Source organism: Colius striatus, chromosome 3 (assembly GCF_028858725.1).
Source record: "Colius striatus isolate bColStr4 chromosome 3, bColStr4.1.hap1, whole genome shotgun sequence".
In the NCBI taxonomy this organism is placed as follows: Eukaryota; Metazoa; Chordata; class Aves; order Coliiformes; family Coliidae; genus Colius; species Colius striatus.
In genome coordinates this window covers 67367493-67379903 of record NC_084761.1, presented here as the reverse complement: position 1 = coordinate 67379903, position 12411 = coordinate 67367493, and the positions used below count along the sequence as shown (strand labels likewise).

At 37.7% G+C, this 12411-nt stretch overlaps 1 protein-coding gene across 3 annotated transcripts in view; it reads right to left on the bottom strand.

Annotated features, from left to right (window-relative positions):
• MTUS1 (microtubule associated scaffold protein 1) overlaps positions 1-12411 on the bottom strand; it is a 130229-nt gene that overhangs the window by 67601 nt on the left and 50217 nt on the right. For 2 of the 3 annotated variants that reach the window (XM_061993524.1, XM_061993523.1), the window contains exons 4-6: positions 7717-7872; positions 2691-2825; positions 511-600 (exon numbers count right to left, since the gene is read on the bottom strand). In XM_061993524.1, coding sequence (XP_061849508.1) covers positions 511-600; positions 2691-2825; positions 7717-7872 — 381 coding nt within the window. The remainder of the gene's footprint in view (positions 1-510; positions 601-2690; positions 2826-7716; positions 7873-12411) is intronic. The other variant, XM_061993525.1, reaches the window with a different exon arrangement.

Sequence of the window (12411 nt, the reverse complement as noted above, 5' to 3'; positions counted from 1 at the left end):
TACAGTTATTATAGTTTAATCCAAGTAGCATCGTTTTGAGAGGCCTACAGACAATAAAAACCTCTTGCCTATTTAAAGACTAAACAAGCATCCAATACAGAAATAGAAAGTGGAATAAATATTATCCCCAACAGCTAAATCTGACCAGCTTGCTCTCACAAGAGTCTTGCTTAAATTAAACATAAACTTGGGAAATATAGGATGGGTTGTGTCTTGCAAATATACCGTCTTATAAATAACGGTGTATCACCTGCTTAACAGACATAAATCAAGTAAGTATTCTGGGCTTTCCCAGGATGCAATTTTCAAGCAGATAGTGGACAAAGAATGTCTTGATTTTCACTCCCCCAGATAAAACAAATACATAAAGAACACTTTGTAGAGTCAGTCTCCAAGGAAAAATAGCAGACCAACTATTTTAATTACTCTGCGTAGAGCACAGCTTCTCTTTCTCAAGACAGTGATTCAAGAATACAAGTGAAAAAAATACTTTACCCAACAGTTGATTACCTCTAGCCTCACTGACTTTTCTTGCTGAGTGCAGTGGCCCAGATGATTTTGGTGTGCACTGGTTGAGTGAAGCAGATCTGGCCTTGGCTCCTAGAAATAAAGCTTAGATTAGGTTTAAAAGTAGAAGTATGTCAGCAATTAAAAACATGCGTAATGTTTACAGGTAAGTACAAGATGTCAAATCTACCCGTACAAACACAAAAAAATCCACCTTCTAGAAAATTTAAGCTATATTTCAACTTTGCTTTGCCAGAACTCACACTGAAAAACATAAATTGTTTTCATAAAAGCTTCCCAGCAGAAGAAAACACAAGTCAAGAATTCACTTTAGCACTAAGCTCAAATTCCTTAAGTCTCAAAATAACAGCAAATACAACACAGCTAGAGAAACACTGGCTGAAAGGGACTTCCGGAGGCCACATATCCAGCCCTCTACTCAGAGCAGGGCCACGACCACCATGAAATGAGTTGACCATGCTTTTGTCCAGCCAAGCTTTGCAAACCTCCAGGAAGGGTGGGTCTATAGCACTGCTGGGTGATGCTGCATCTTCCACTTGACAATTTGCAATAATTTCCCATCGCTGTGTTATCTGTACTACTAAGAGTTTGGCACCATCACCTTTATATCTGCTCCTGCAGATACTGAAGGTATGTTTCCAGTGCCCAGGTCACCGAAAATATCGAGCAATGCATTGTTCTCTCACACGTTGGACTCCAACAGAGAGCATCAGCTTGTCAGACAGACATAATTTGTGTTTGTTTCAACGTGATTTACACTTTGGGACAAACTTCATTTTCACTGCTTAGCACTTTAAAGCATTTCATTATAGCATGACATTTAGCAGGCTTCTCTTCCATTTATTCTCATTTATGTCAGATACCAGCTTAAACTTAAGCCTAAAGCAGGAGTGTAGTATTTAGTTAGGTTTATCCAATTACAATAACCAGTTATCTACAAAGATGGTCAGAAGCAAGCTGATTATAACTAGGATTTAGGAGGGAGAGACAATAAGCTTATTTATCTGTTCCCATTATGTCTTAAATTTCGGCCAGAGAATGGTCAACTGCTGTTTGTGGCTTAAGTGGAAAAGCACTGCTGGTCGACCAAAGGGTCCTGGCTGAAATACAAGCAGACACCACAACAATTTTTAACACAAAGCTGTAACGAATACTTGAATTAATGTTTCCTTTAGAACCAGATGATCAAGCACAATTGTTTCATCTACATTAGAAATCAAATCAACACTGTCTGAAGTGGAACCAGACAACAAAGAATATCAAGAAAAAGCTACATGAAGAACTAAGCTGTTTCTGGGACTCTTCCCTTGGAAAGATGGTACAGTGTCATTATGAAGAAAGATACTTTATCTAATAACATCTTAAGAAAAAACATGCCCATGACTCAAGGTCCTTTTGTCTTGAAAGGGGTGAATGTAACACAAAGTCTGCATGAGGATGAGGACAATCATACACTCCAGATGAATTCAGGGTCCTGAAGATCACTGGCAACCACCAAATCTGCACCTGAACTTTGTGGCAGCAAAGAGCTTTTATTAAAATAAATTAAGCCCCACATAACAACATCTGCCACACAGCAGACTGCATGTAGTCCCTGTGCTGTGCAAAAAAAAAACCCTGAAATTCTGTAGTCAGTGAGGGGAGAGCTTACTAACATTTACAAATAGGGTGAGTGTCAGGAGGTTGGGACATCTCTTTTTTCTATAGTAGGTAGCAACAGGACAAGGGGTAATGGGATGAAGCTGGAGTACAAAAAGTTCCACTTATATTTAAGAAAAAAACTATTTTACTGTGAGAGTGACGGAGCAGTGGCACAGGCTGCCCAGAGGGGTTGTGGAGTCTCCTTCCTTGGAGGTCTTCAAGACCCGCCTGGACATTTTTCCCTATGTGACCTGATCTAGATGAACCTGCTTCTGCAGGGGGATTGGACTAGATGATCTCTAACGGTCCCTTCCAACCCCTAACATTCTATGACTCTATTATTTCAGCCTTCCTATGAAATCTTACAAAACTTGAACCACCACTAATGTAGTTTGACTTGCTCACACTGTTCTCCAAAACCTCTAACACATACTACTTCAGGAGGCAGTCAGTTGCAAAAGGTAAGGTATTGCAGCAGTAATAGCTGTAGTTTCACTCTGTCTACAAACATACACATATACCTTTTGGAGTTGACTTCAATGAGTGCAATCTAGGTCTTGGTACTGCCTTCAAAGGGACAGATCCCAAAGCTCCGTTCGGACAGGCTGTTTTTGAAGGCCATTCTCCACTCTTGATGATAACTGTGGTACTTGCAGCTGCAACATAGAACAACAAAGAATTTGCTCTAGGTAGCATTTGGTTTGGGAAATACTAAATCCTAAAACAAGCCTGCTTTACCCCAGGCTAAAGTTAGAAGAAATATAAATTGGAATAAAAATATTGTGACCACCTCTGATATCTTCAGTACAATCAAATTGATAGTTGTAACACCTCAGTTTGTGACCAGGGAAGTGACTGTTCCCCATACGTGGTACTGGTGAGGCCACACCTTGAATATTGGGTTCAGTTTTGGGCCCTTCACTTACAAGAGGGACATGGAGGTGCTGGAATACTGGAATGTTTCCAGAGATGGGTAAAGCAGCTGGTGAAGGCTCTGGAGAACAAGTCTGATGAGGAGCAGCTGAGGGAGCCAAGGTTGTTGAGTTTGGAGAAAAGGAGGCTGAGAGGAGACATAGTCATTCTCTACAACTACCTGAAAGGAGGCTGGAACCAGGGGGGAGTCAGTCTCACAAATAACAAACAACAGGAAATTGGCTCAAGTTACACTAGGTTTAGACTGGAGATTAGGAAGAACTTTTTCACTGAGAGGCTTGTCAGACACTGGAATGGGCTGCCCAGGGAGATGTTAGAGTCACCATCCCTGGAGACAGTTTCAAGACACATAGATGAGGTGCTGAGAGACACAGTTTGGTGGTGGGCTTGGCAGTGTTAACTTAGTGGTTCAACTTGATAAGCCTGAAGGTCTTTTCTAACCAAAATGGTTCTATGACTGTTACAAACACTTCTCGGAACTAAACATACAGCTTTGAACTATGCATAAGAGGGGAATGTAGATATATAGAAGTATATTCTTCCAGATACATAAAAACAAGTCTGGTATTTCTGTACAAAGCAAATGCAGAATATGTTCTAGTTTAAGCCAAGAAAAAGTATTATCAGTACACAAAGGCATTCTGGCCACAAAATTGACTGCTTAAGAAAAATCAAACAAAAAACCAACACAAAATTAAAAAAACCTCAGATAACTTCCTCAAGCAACACTTTCCCCTGCTCTCTTTAATTTGAACTGTTTCAGTGATATGGTGACTGCAACACCAGCAGACTTTGTACCCCTTCTGCACCCCATCCTCCTTGTGGGATACTATAAAATCTGTCACCTCAACTGCATTCACTGCTACCAAACAAGTTTTAAGAAAGGCTCCTGTAGACTCTGTTTGTAACAGCGACTTCCTTAGCAACAGCAGACCTCAGAAGACTGTCCACTTACCCTGGTTCCAAGAGCTTAAGTCATACAGCAAATAAACACACTCAGCAAAAAAGGGTATATAGACCCAAACTGACAACCTGAAACTTAGGAAAAAGCATGGTTTTATTCTGCCACTTAAAACTACAAAAATACTTCTAAAGCAAGTATAGATTGAGTATAAAAAAACAGGTATAGTGTCACATTAAAGAGTAAGAAATTGACATTGCATTTACCAGAGACAAGCAAAAACTGTCACACTGGAATACTTTGTCACACTGCTGCTTTTTTCTCTCATCTTTCAAGTAAAATAGAAATCAAACGCATGTCATAATATCAGGTTTGCCTCAGATGTGTGTTTTAATAAGTCTAATTTTTTAAAATGTAATGTGAACTCCATATCTAACACTGGTCATCAAAAGATGGAACAAAGTCTCAAGATTATTTTAGCATCTTTAAAAGCGCTAGCATAGACCAGTTTAACTGCTTCAGAAATATTCTTTTTGGCCACTAATCAATACATTTTCCAACCACAGAAAGGAGGGACAGAAGTGTTTTCCTGTCCAACATATGTAACTGAAGTCTTCTTGTTTCAAATAAAGTTTGAGCCTCTCTAAACACACAAATCTAAATATTTGAAAAAAAAAACCCTATACATGAGAAACAATTTGCTAATACATCAACAACACAGTTATTCTAGGGGAATCTGACCGTGATTGACACCGGATGACTCAAACTGATTTATCTTAGTAAAGCATAGGGCCTGAAGTAGTCCTTCACTTTTTCTGTGTATCACTGAACTAAGATGTTTTGCTCAGAGTTCAATGCAAGCAGCTAACAAGTACAAGCTACATAATGCTGTGAGATACTTTCTTCCACATTAGAAACATCTCACAGAAGTAACATTTCAGGTAATTGAGCATACTTCTGGTGCAGGACTAGTTAGGGCACCTGTTTTGTACTGTTTGAATCTCTGGACTCATCTAAAGAGGTTGTGTGCAAATAACAACAAAAAAAGTGTAAATTTGCAAAGTTTGCTCGCTGTATGATTCTAAGACATTTGTTCATAGAATTAGGAGTAGCTACTGCAGTCTTGATGAAAGATGGATGGCTATCAAGTGATCTCACCTCAGCTAAGATCCAAAAGGTTTAAAAAGTCAACTCAGTAAAAGAATTTTAGGAAAGAATTCACTGTACTGAAAATGCAGCTCCAGGTCAATCACTAGGATCAGCTTTTTAACTTCCAAAGCACTGTTTCTGTTACATGCAATTACTATAATACAATTCCATTTTGAATTCTTGCTCTTAACCTCTGAGTTTAAACATTTCAGTAAGCTCAAATGATAATTCTTTCAGCTAAACAATGAAATTGAAAAGATTATTGTTAAAAACACAGTTTTTCAATGCTCAAACTGACAGCCTGCATGCAAAATATGCTTTTACAAACAACAGCATTTCAGACTTCACTATTTCTGAACTTTTTGAGTAGTCATTCTTTTTAGGCATATAAATGATAAAGCTCAAGTGCTCATTAGACAAAAAAACCCAAACAACCCAATCCTAATGCTGCCACAGGAAATTACCAATCCAAGGACATCCCATAACAAAGCGCTGAGTTGACACAGCAGGAGAAACGCTTTCTTTTGTATTTTTTTTAACTACTACCACAAGACTAACTCCTTAAGAAGCCAAGAATTTTGTGAATACTGTTGACAATAGTGTAATAAACTTCATGACATTCACAACATAAGCCTCCAGTTTCGATCTTTGTGTGTCCCACCAATCTAACAGAAACATTTTAAGCTTACAAATACAGATTTCCCTGCCCTGCCACTCCCCTCCCCCCCACCCAAGCTCTGCTGTGCACTGGACTAAATAAAAGAATTAAAAAAGCCCCAAGAACAGCATTGTACTTAATTTTGGAGTACAATGTAAACTCAACTAGTTCTTTCCAATTTGGTTTAAAGTCATAAAAACTTCACTTTACTAACGTACCAATTATATGTAACGTAAACTCATACTCACAAAACCTGACCAGACATAAATCATCCATCACATGTAAGAAATTAACTAAAGAAAAATAACCTCACCGAAAATCTGCAATTCAAAATATTGAATACATTTTCCAACCTCCACAAAACAAAACACATGTTGAAAATAGAAATAAAAATAAATACAACCTACTTCTTTTCCCAGTAATCGTGGCTAACAAAGGAATAATACAAAAGCTGTATGATCCCACTACCAGCAATGTCAGCAAGGTAATATCACAGTGGCTTCCTGAGTCAGTCGGTGGTGTTAATGTGGAATTGATGAAAATAATAGGAGAAAAATTCGTTTCTGTGCAACTGCGTAATCCTCCTGGTATAGTCATTTAAAAAAGATCAAAGCAAGCTTAAAGCCAAAGAGACTGCAGCCATGTTCAACCTCTCATATTGCTCTTCGTGAATCGGAGTGGAAAAAATTGTGAGCTTAAAGGCAGAGGACAAACAGATTAAACCAGCTAGCAAATCAGGCTAAATAAGGAGTCATCTGTTTGCATACTTAATCTGAATACACTTCTTTGTTATGAAGTGATGACCCTTTCCTTTGTTACAGGAGGAAGTAAAATAAAGAGAGCACAAAGCTGCTTAGGAATTCCAGATACGGTCCTAAACCTGAACAGCAAAAGTCAGCATGGCTGTCACAGTAACTGAACCGACCTGATTACAAAGGAACATGCACTGCATATTGTATTACACTTACTCTTATTCCTTTGAGGAATATGTTAAGTCTTTTTTTTTTTAATGAAGGCACTACAGAGAACAAAAAAGAACAGTAGAAAATTCAGTTATTTATGTATGCATGCATATGCGCATACATAAGCTACAGACCTATGTGAAATCACAGTTCTCTTTCAGTCCATTGAAGACATTTAAAATGACATCTGGCACAAAGAGAAGGTCTTTGCCCAGTCTCCAAGATGTAACAGATGATGAGATAGTAACACCCTATTTGAATATACTCATTTGAATACATATAGCTAGGAATACTAATGTGTCTTACAGTCAGTTGTATACTATTTCCTTCATTTTTTTTCCTCTGGAACACCTACAATTGCTGGTACAATCCTTCAAATCAAAGCGAGTTCTGTTGGGGGTTTTTTCCCCCCCCAGTTTTAACCAAGATGGATTTGGTTCAGGTACTATGCTACTGCTTACAGTCTACCATACAAAGTTTTATCTTCTAAAAGCAGTTTCACTTATCTGTTTTTTATTCCATCCACACATTTTGTCTTAAAACTTTGAAAGCAGGTATCATTTAATTGGAACATTTTATATCAAAAAACCTCTAATGTGCTCTAATATGACAGAAATCTAGTCACACCACTCAGACTTAATTCTTCTTGTACTATAGGTGAACATAAGGTAACTTTTGATCAAGAAGATCCACTGGTTTTGTAATCTTTCAGTAAAGAAGAGGAACTGTATCCAGCCAAACCCCAAGGCTCAAAGCTCCTTCAGGTGGCACATCTCAAAAAGGAAAATTATTAAGAGGCGAAAAGGTTAACATCTAGAAGTACATAATACAATGAAAATTAATAAAGACCTTAGTCAGACAGGACTCCCTTCAAGGGGGTGTTTTGTCAACAAGAAGTTGACGCTGGCTATCAGTTAAAACCTGTAACCCTGACAGATACTTACAGAGACTTAGATCACTACGAGTACTGCTGACTGAAGAGATGCTAGGTGTTCTCTCAAGCACTGATCTTTTGACAGGCACTTTGGATTTGGAGCTAGCCCAGGAGGCTGAAGAATTTTTCATGGAGGCATGCTTGTCTCTTGGTGAAGATACTACACCTGTCAATTGGGTAGAGAAGAGAGCGGTAGAAAAAAAAAAGGAACAAAGGAGTTGGAAAAAAAGTTTAAACAATTACTTCTTCTCTGTATGTGCCTACAAGTAGAAAGATTTACACATTAAAAAGGCTTAATCTACCTTGTATCAACATGATAAAAACCCACTGTAAATGCAGAAAACCAGTTGCATAAATTTAAAGAATCCTGTTTTACCTGCATATTGACCCCCCTGGAACGAGTCAAGAGTTTTACAGTCTGGCCTTCAAGGCAAACATTTGCACACAGAAGAAGTCTTTCTTGCCTTCTCCCCCCTCTGTCTATTAGGGTTAGGCATACTGGCAGTTCCATTAAAATCCAACTTTCATCTCCAAGAAAGACTGTTTTGTTGGCTTCCACCCCCCAAAACAGCAATTTCCCCTCCCACTGCCTATTTGATAGGGCACTCTAAAAGATAACATCCTTTCAAGGATAAAAACAGCACAAAAGCATTAAATTGTTTTGTACTCACATAATATACTGAAAATTGAATAGTTTTGTAGAGCTAGTTTAACAACACTTCCCAGAACCAAGTCTTCAACAGCCAACTGGTACAGATACATTTTTGCATTAATTTCTGTTTTCATTTGAGCTTGTTGAACACAAATGCCCAATAGACACAATAACAAAATAGGAGGAATATCTATATAGGATAGATATGTCATCTTCAGACAAGAGCTCATATTCTAGTACTAATAACACAACAACTACACATTCTGCAAGAGAATTTGAGTTCAGTTAAATTAAGCTCTTGCTTTAGTTCTGAGAAGTAGGCACACAGATTACAACTACAGTGGCCCAAAGGAAGTTATGTACACACTGAGTTAACTGCTGTTAGTGCTCTGACATCAAATTGTTATATAGTCCTCTGAGAGGTTTTTATTTCTGTATGAAACAAAAAATAGAGATATGGAAGACAGGCTTAGATAATTTTTAAATAAATACTTTGTTGTTTAACATAGCCAAAGATATCTTACAAAATATCTTAACTTTGGATGTCATTACCATTTTCAAGTCTGATGGATATAGTTTATCTCACTTGAAAAGAGATTACTATGGTATTTCAGATTTTACTTAGAACAGTCAAGTCTCCATTTATAAAGGGAATAAGCTTCCCTTTGTTCTTGTCACTATAAAACACATTCTCATTTTAGGCTATTTAAGAACATGCTGAATATGACAAAATTAGCTAGTAATTCCACTTCATTCCCTATCAGTTTTGCTGCATTCTCCACTCTTAAAATATCAACGACCAAGAAAACCATCAATTTGCACTAAGATACAAGGCATTAAGGGACTATATTGACATTTGGGCAAGAAACTCTTATGCCCAATGTCTGCTTTTCAACAGTAGGTGGTGTGACAGGATTAGGTAATTGGTGCCTAACATCCTGCAGCAAGTAGGCAAAAACAAGAACAGGACTAGTGGAGGGAAGAAAGTCCAAGCTATTTCCCTCTGTTCATATCAACTCAGTAACAGAAGAGAAGGACTACATATGGTAAACATGCATTATATAATACTAGTCACTGACCACTAACACACAACCTTCAATGAGTCATTAAACATGCTTTATGTCAGACCTTTCTTTGGAAGTGCACTTTCACTACTTGTTTGGCATTACTATGAAGAACTGTGATTTTTTTTTTTTTATTCAGCTCTACTGGAGCTTGGTATTAAGCCTCTGTGACAAAATTACCAGTTACATTTTAGAATTTTATCCAAGTTACTGTAATGGACACTTGAATATATTCAACTAGCTAAAGAACACGTGACCTCTATCTTTCTATGAAAACACCACAAACCACGAGCTCACAGTTACTGGAAAAAAACCTGAGTCACAGCACTTGAGACAATATATCTGAAATACCTGTGTGTTTGACTAAGAAAATTGTGACATCTGAACTCCACACAACAAATACAACAGTTTCATAACATCTTCCAGGCTGTTTTCTAAAATGTTGTTTCATTAGTAGATCAATATACCAGAAATGCGATTAACTCTAACCTGTCAAATTTATTTTCTAAATAGTCTCTCAGCAAGATGAGCTGCAAATACCTCTCCCTCTCCTCCCAAAGGAGGGCCGCTGTACAAACATGGCATGTTACATCTATGTGCTTTAGTAAGTGAATGTATTACACTTCAAATAAAAGGCAGCTAGAGAAACAAATTCAGCTTATCAGCTGCATTTTATTGTTTAAAGATGAGGGTAGCATGCCTGATTGCCATTGTGCTTGACTCCTTCATCCAGTTCAAATGGTAAAAGAAAGAAATGCTGTTTTCTTCACAGCAATTTTCACTCAAGAAGGGTCGAGGAAGGCATATGAAAACACTGGGTCTCTTGTACAATATGTTCCCTATAAATGATCTGCAGCCAGCTCTGCTTCTCTGCAGGCGCTGGAATGTGACAGTGCTCTAAACCAACTGTGAACTTAAACCCATTCAGCAATCACAGCAAACTCTAGGATGCCCAGGTACATGTGCACATCAAACAGATAACCCTTGCTCTTTTCTTAGCTCTACCGCTCAGTGCTTTCCTAAAAGACTTAAAATCATAGAATGGTATGAGTTGGAAGGGACCGTTAGAGTCCAACCCCCCTGCAGAAGCAGGTCAACCTAGATCAGGTCGCATAGGAACATGTCCAGGTGGGTCTTGAAGACCTCCAAGGAAGGAGACTCCACAACCCCTCTGGGCAGTCTGTTCCACTGCTCCATCACCCTCACAGTGAAATAGTTTTTTCTTATATTTAAGTGGAACTTTTTGTGTTCCAGCTTCATCCCATTACCCCTTAACCTGTTGTTAGCTACTATAGAATATTTTTTCTCAAAAGCCCAGCTTGAAGGATAATTTCAGTCATGACAAGATCATTAAGTAACTGCTCCAGGTGGTACTTCAACAACAATTTTTAAAAGGAATTTTTAAGTACCGTTTCATAAAAAAGTCACAGAATTAAATGCAAAGGTTTTAAAGACAGAAGCAGGAAGACGTGGTACATAAACAAAAGTACTGAAAACAAGCACAAAGGCAGGATATTTTGTGAACCATTATTATAAAGACAACAAGCAATAACATCAAAGTAACAGGCTTTCATCAGTTATTTAATCTAGTCACCAAAGCAGAATACTAGAAATATCACATTCCTCTACAGTGAAGTAATGAGTTGGCAATTCTTTAGAAAGAAAGTCTCTGTGCAACAACCATTTTACTGGAAATGTTAAAATAGCTCTTGCACTGGAATGGAAACAAGCAAAGAACAAAGTTCAGAAGCTCTGAACGCAGATTTCATATCCTTACTCAAATAATCGTCCTCTCGTATGAATCCCCCATAGGTGGTTATTGTCAAGAATAAATTACAGCTTCCCTTAAATAGCATCAGAGCCTAAAAAATTCAATTTGAGAAAACAAACATATGCTGTAGATTGTAGAGCTGAAAAGGTACTTGTCACATCAGAGATTCAATGTTCACCATTGCAAACCATAGCAACACATTTCACATCTAGAACTGAGCACAGAGTAACAGGCACTTGAAGAGCTATATGACACCTGGAAATAAATAGTTGGAAGTCTTTCCCAAACAGAAACTGTGGCCAGACTAAGTGCAAAAGGCATCTTTGGAAGGATGCTTTTTGTCGTTGCTATCTTTGTTTAGTGCTAAAGCTAATAGTAATAGTTTGTCTGACCTTTCATTGCCATATCTTTGGAATATGTTGATTTCTTAAATTTTGTTTTATGCTTTTCTGATTTTTTTCCTGCAAGTTTAAAAAAAGAGGGATCTATTTTAGAATTGCTAAACTCCTTAGTTGAAAAAATCCTATTATTTTAAGCATGATGAAAAAGCTCAGTTTAAGTCTACAGTACAAGGTCTTTATAAAGGAAGGGGAGTAACCTTCATGAAAACATGCAATTTTTTAGCATCTATTGAAAGGACCAAGGAAATAATGGAAAGACAAACTGGACTTTGGTCTAGTCTGTTTCCAACAGACTGATCTTAACATAGTTGTAAGAGTGTTTATGGTTGCTGTTTTGACCACTGTGTATTACAGAAGTAGCAGTACTAACAGATTTTTGACGGCTGCAAGCTCCTCAGGTTGCCCAATTAGCCATTCATCAGTATTAGTTATACTACATTATACTTTACAAAGAACAGTGTTTCCTCAAGGAATACAGTGGTTACAACATGTTTCATAATTCTACAGAAAATCTTCCAGTTTCCTCTCCTTTTAAAAGTCTCAAATTACTATCAAAATTACCAAAGTAAAGGCAAGATACAGTTACTTTGCCAGAAATGCTTTAATTGATAAACATAAGCAAGGACAAACACAGGGAATGTCAAGTTACTGCTGGGTCTTGAAATAGTTACATGAGAAAGACTTATTTAGGGAATAACAGCTGATCAGAGAACAGTTCACATATTAAGGCAAGACTCAACTCCCCATCTGATGCAGATTTCCAGAGTGTTGTTCCCATTCACCTACAGTCCTTAGGCAAAGGCTCCTCTTTAACAAA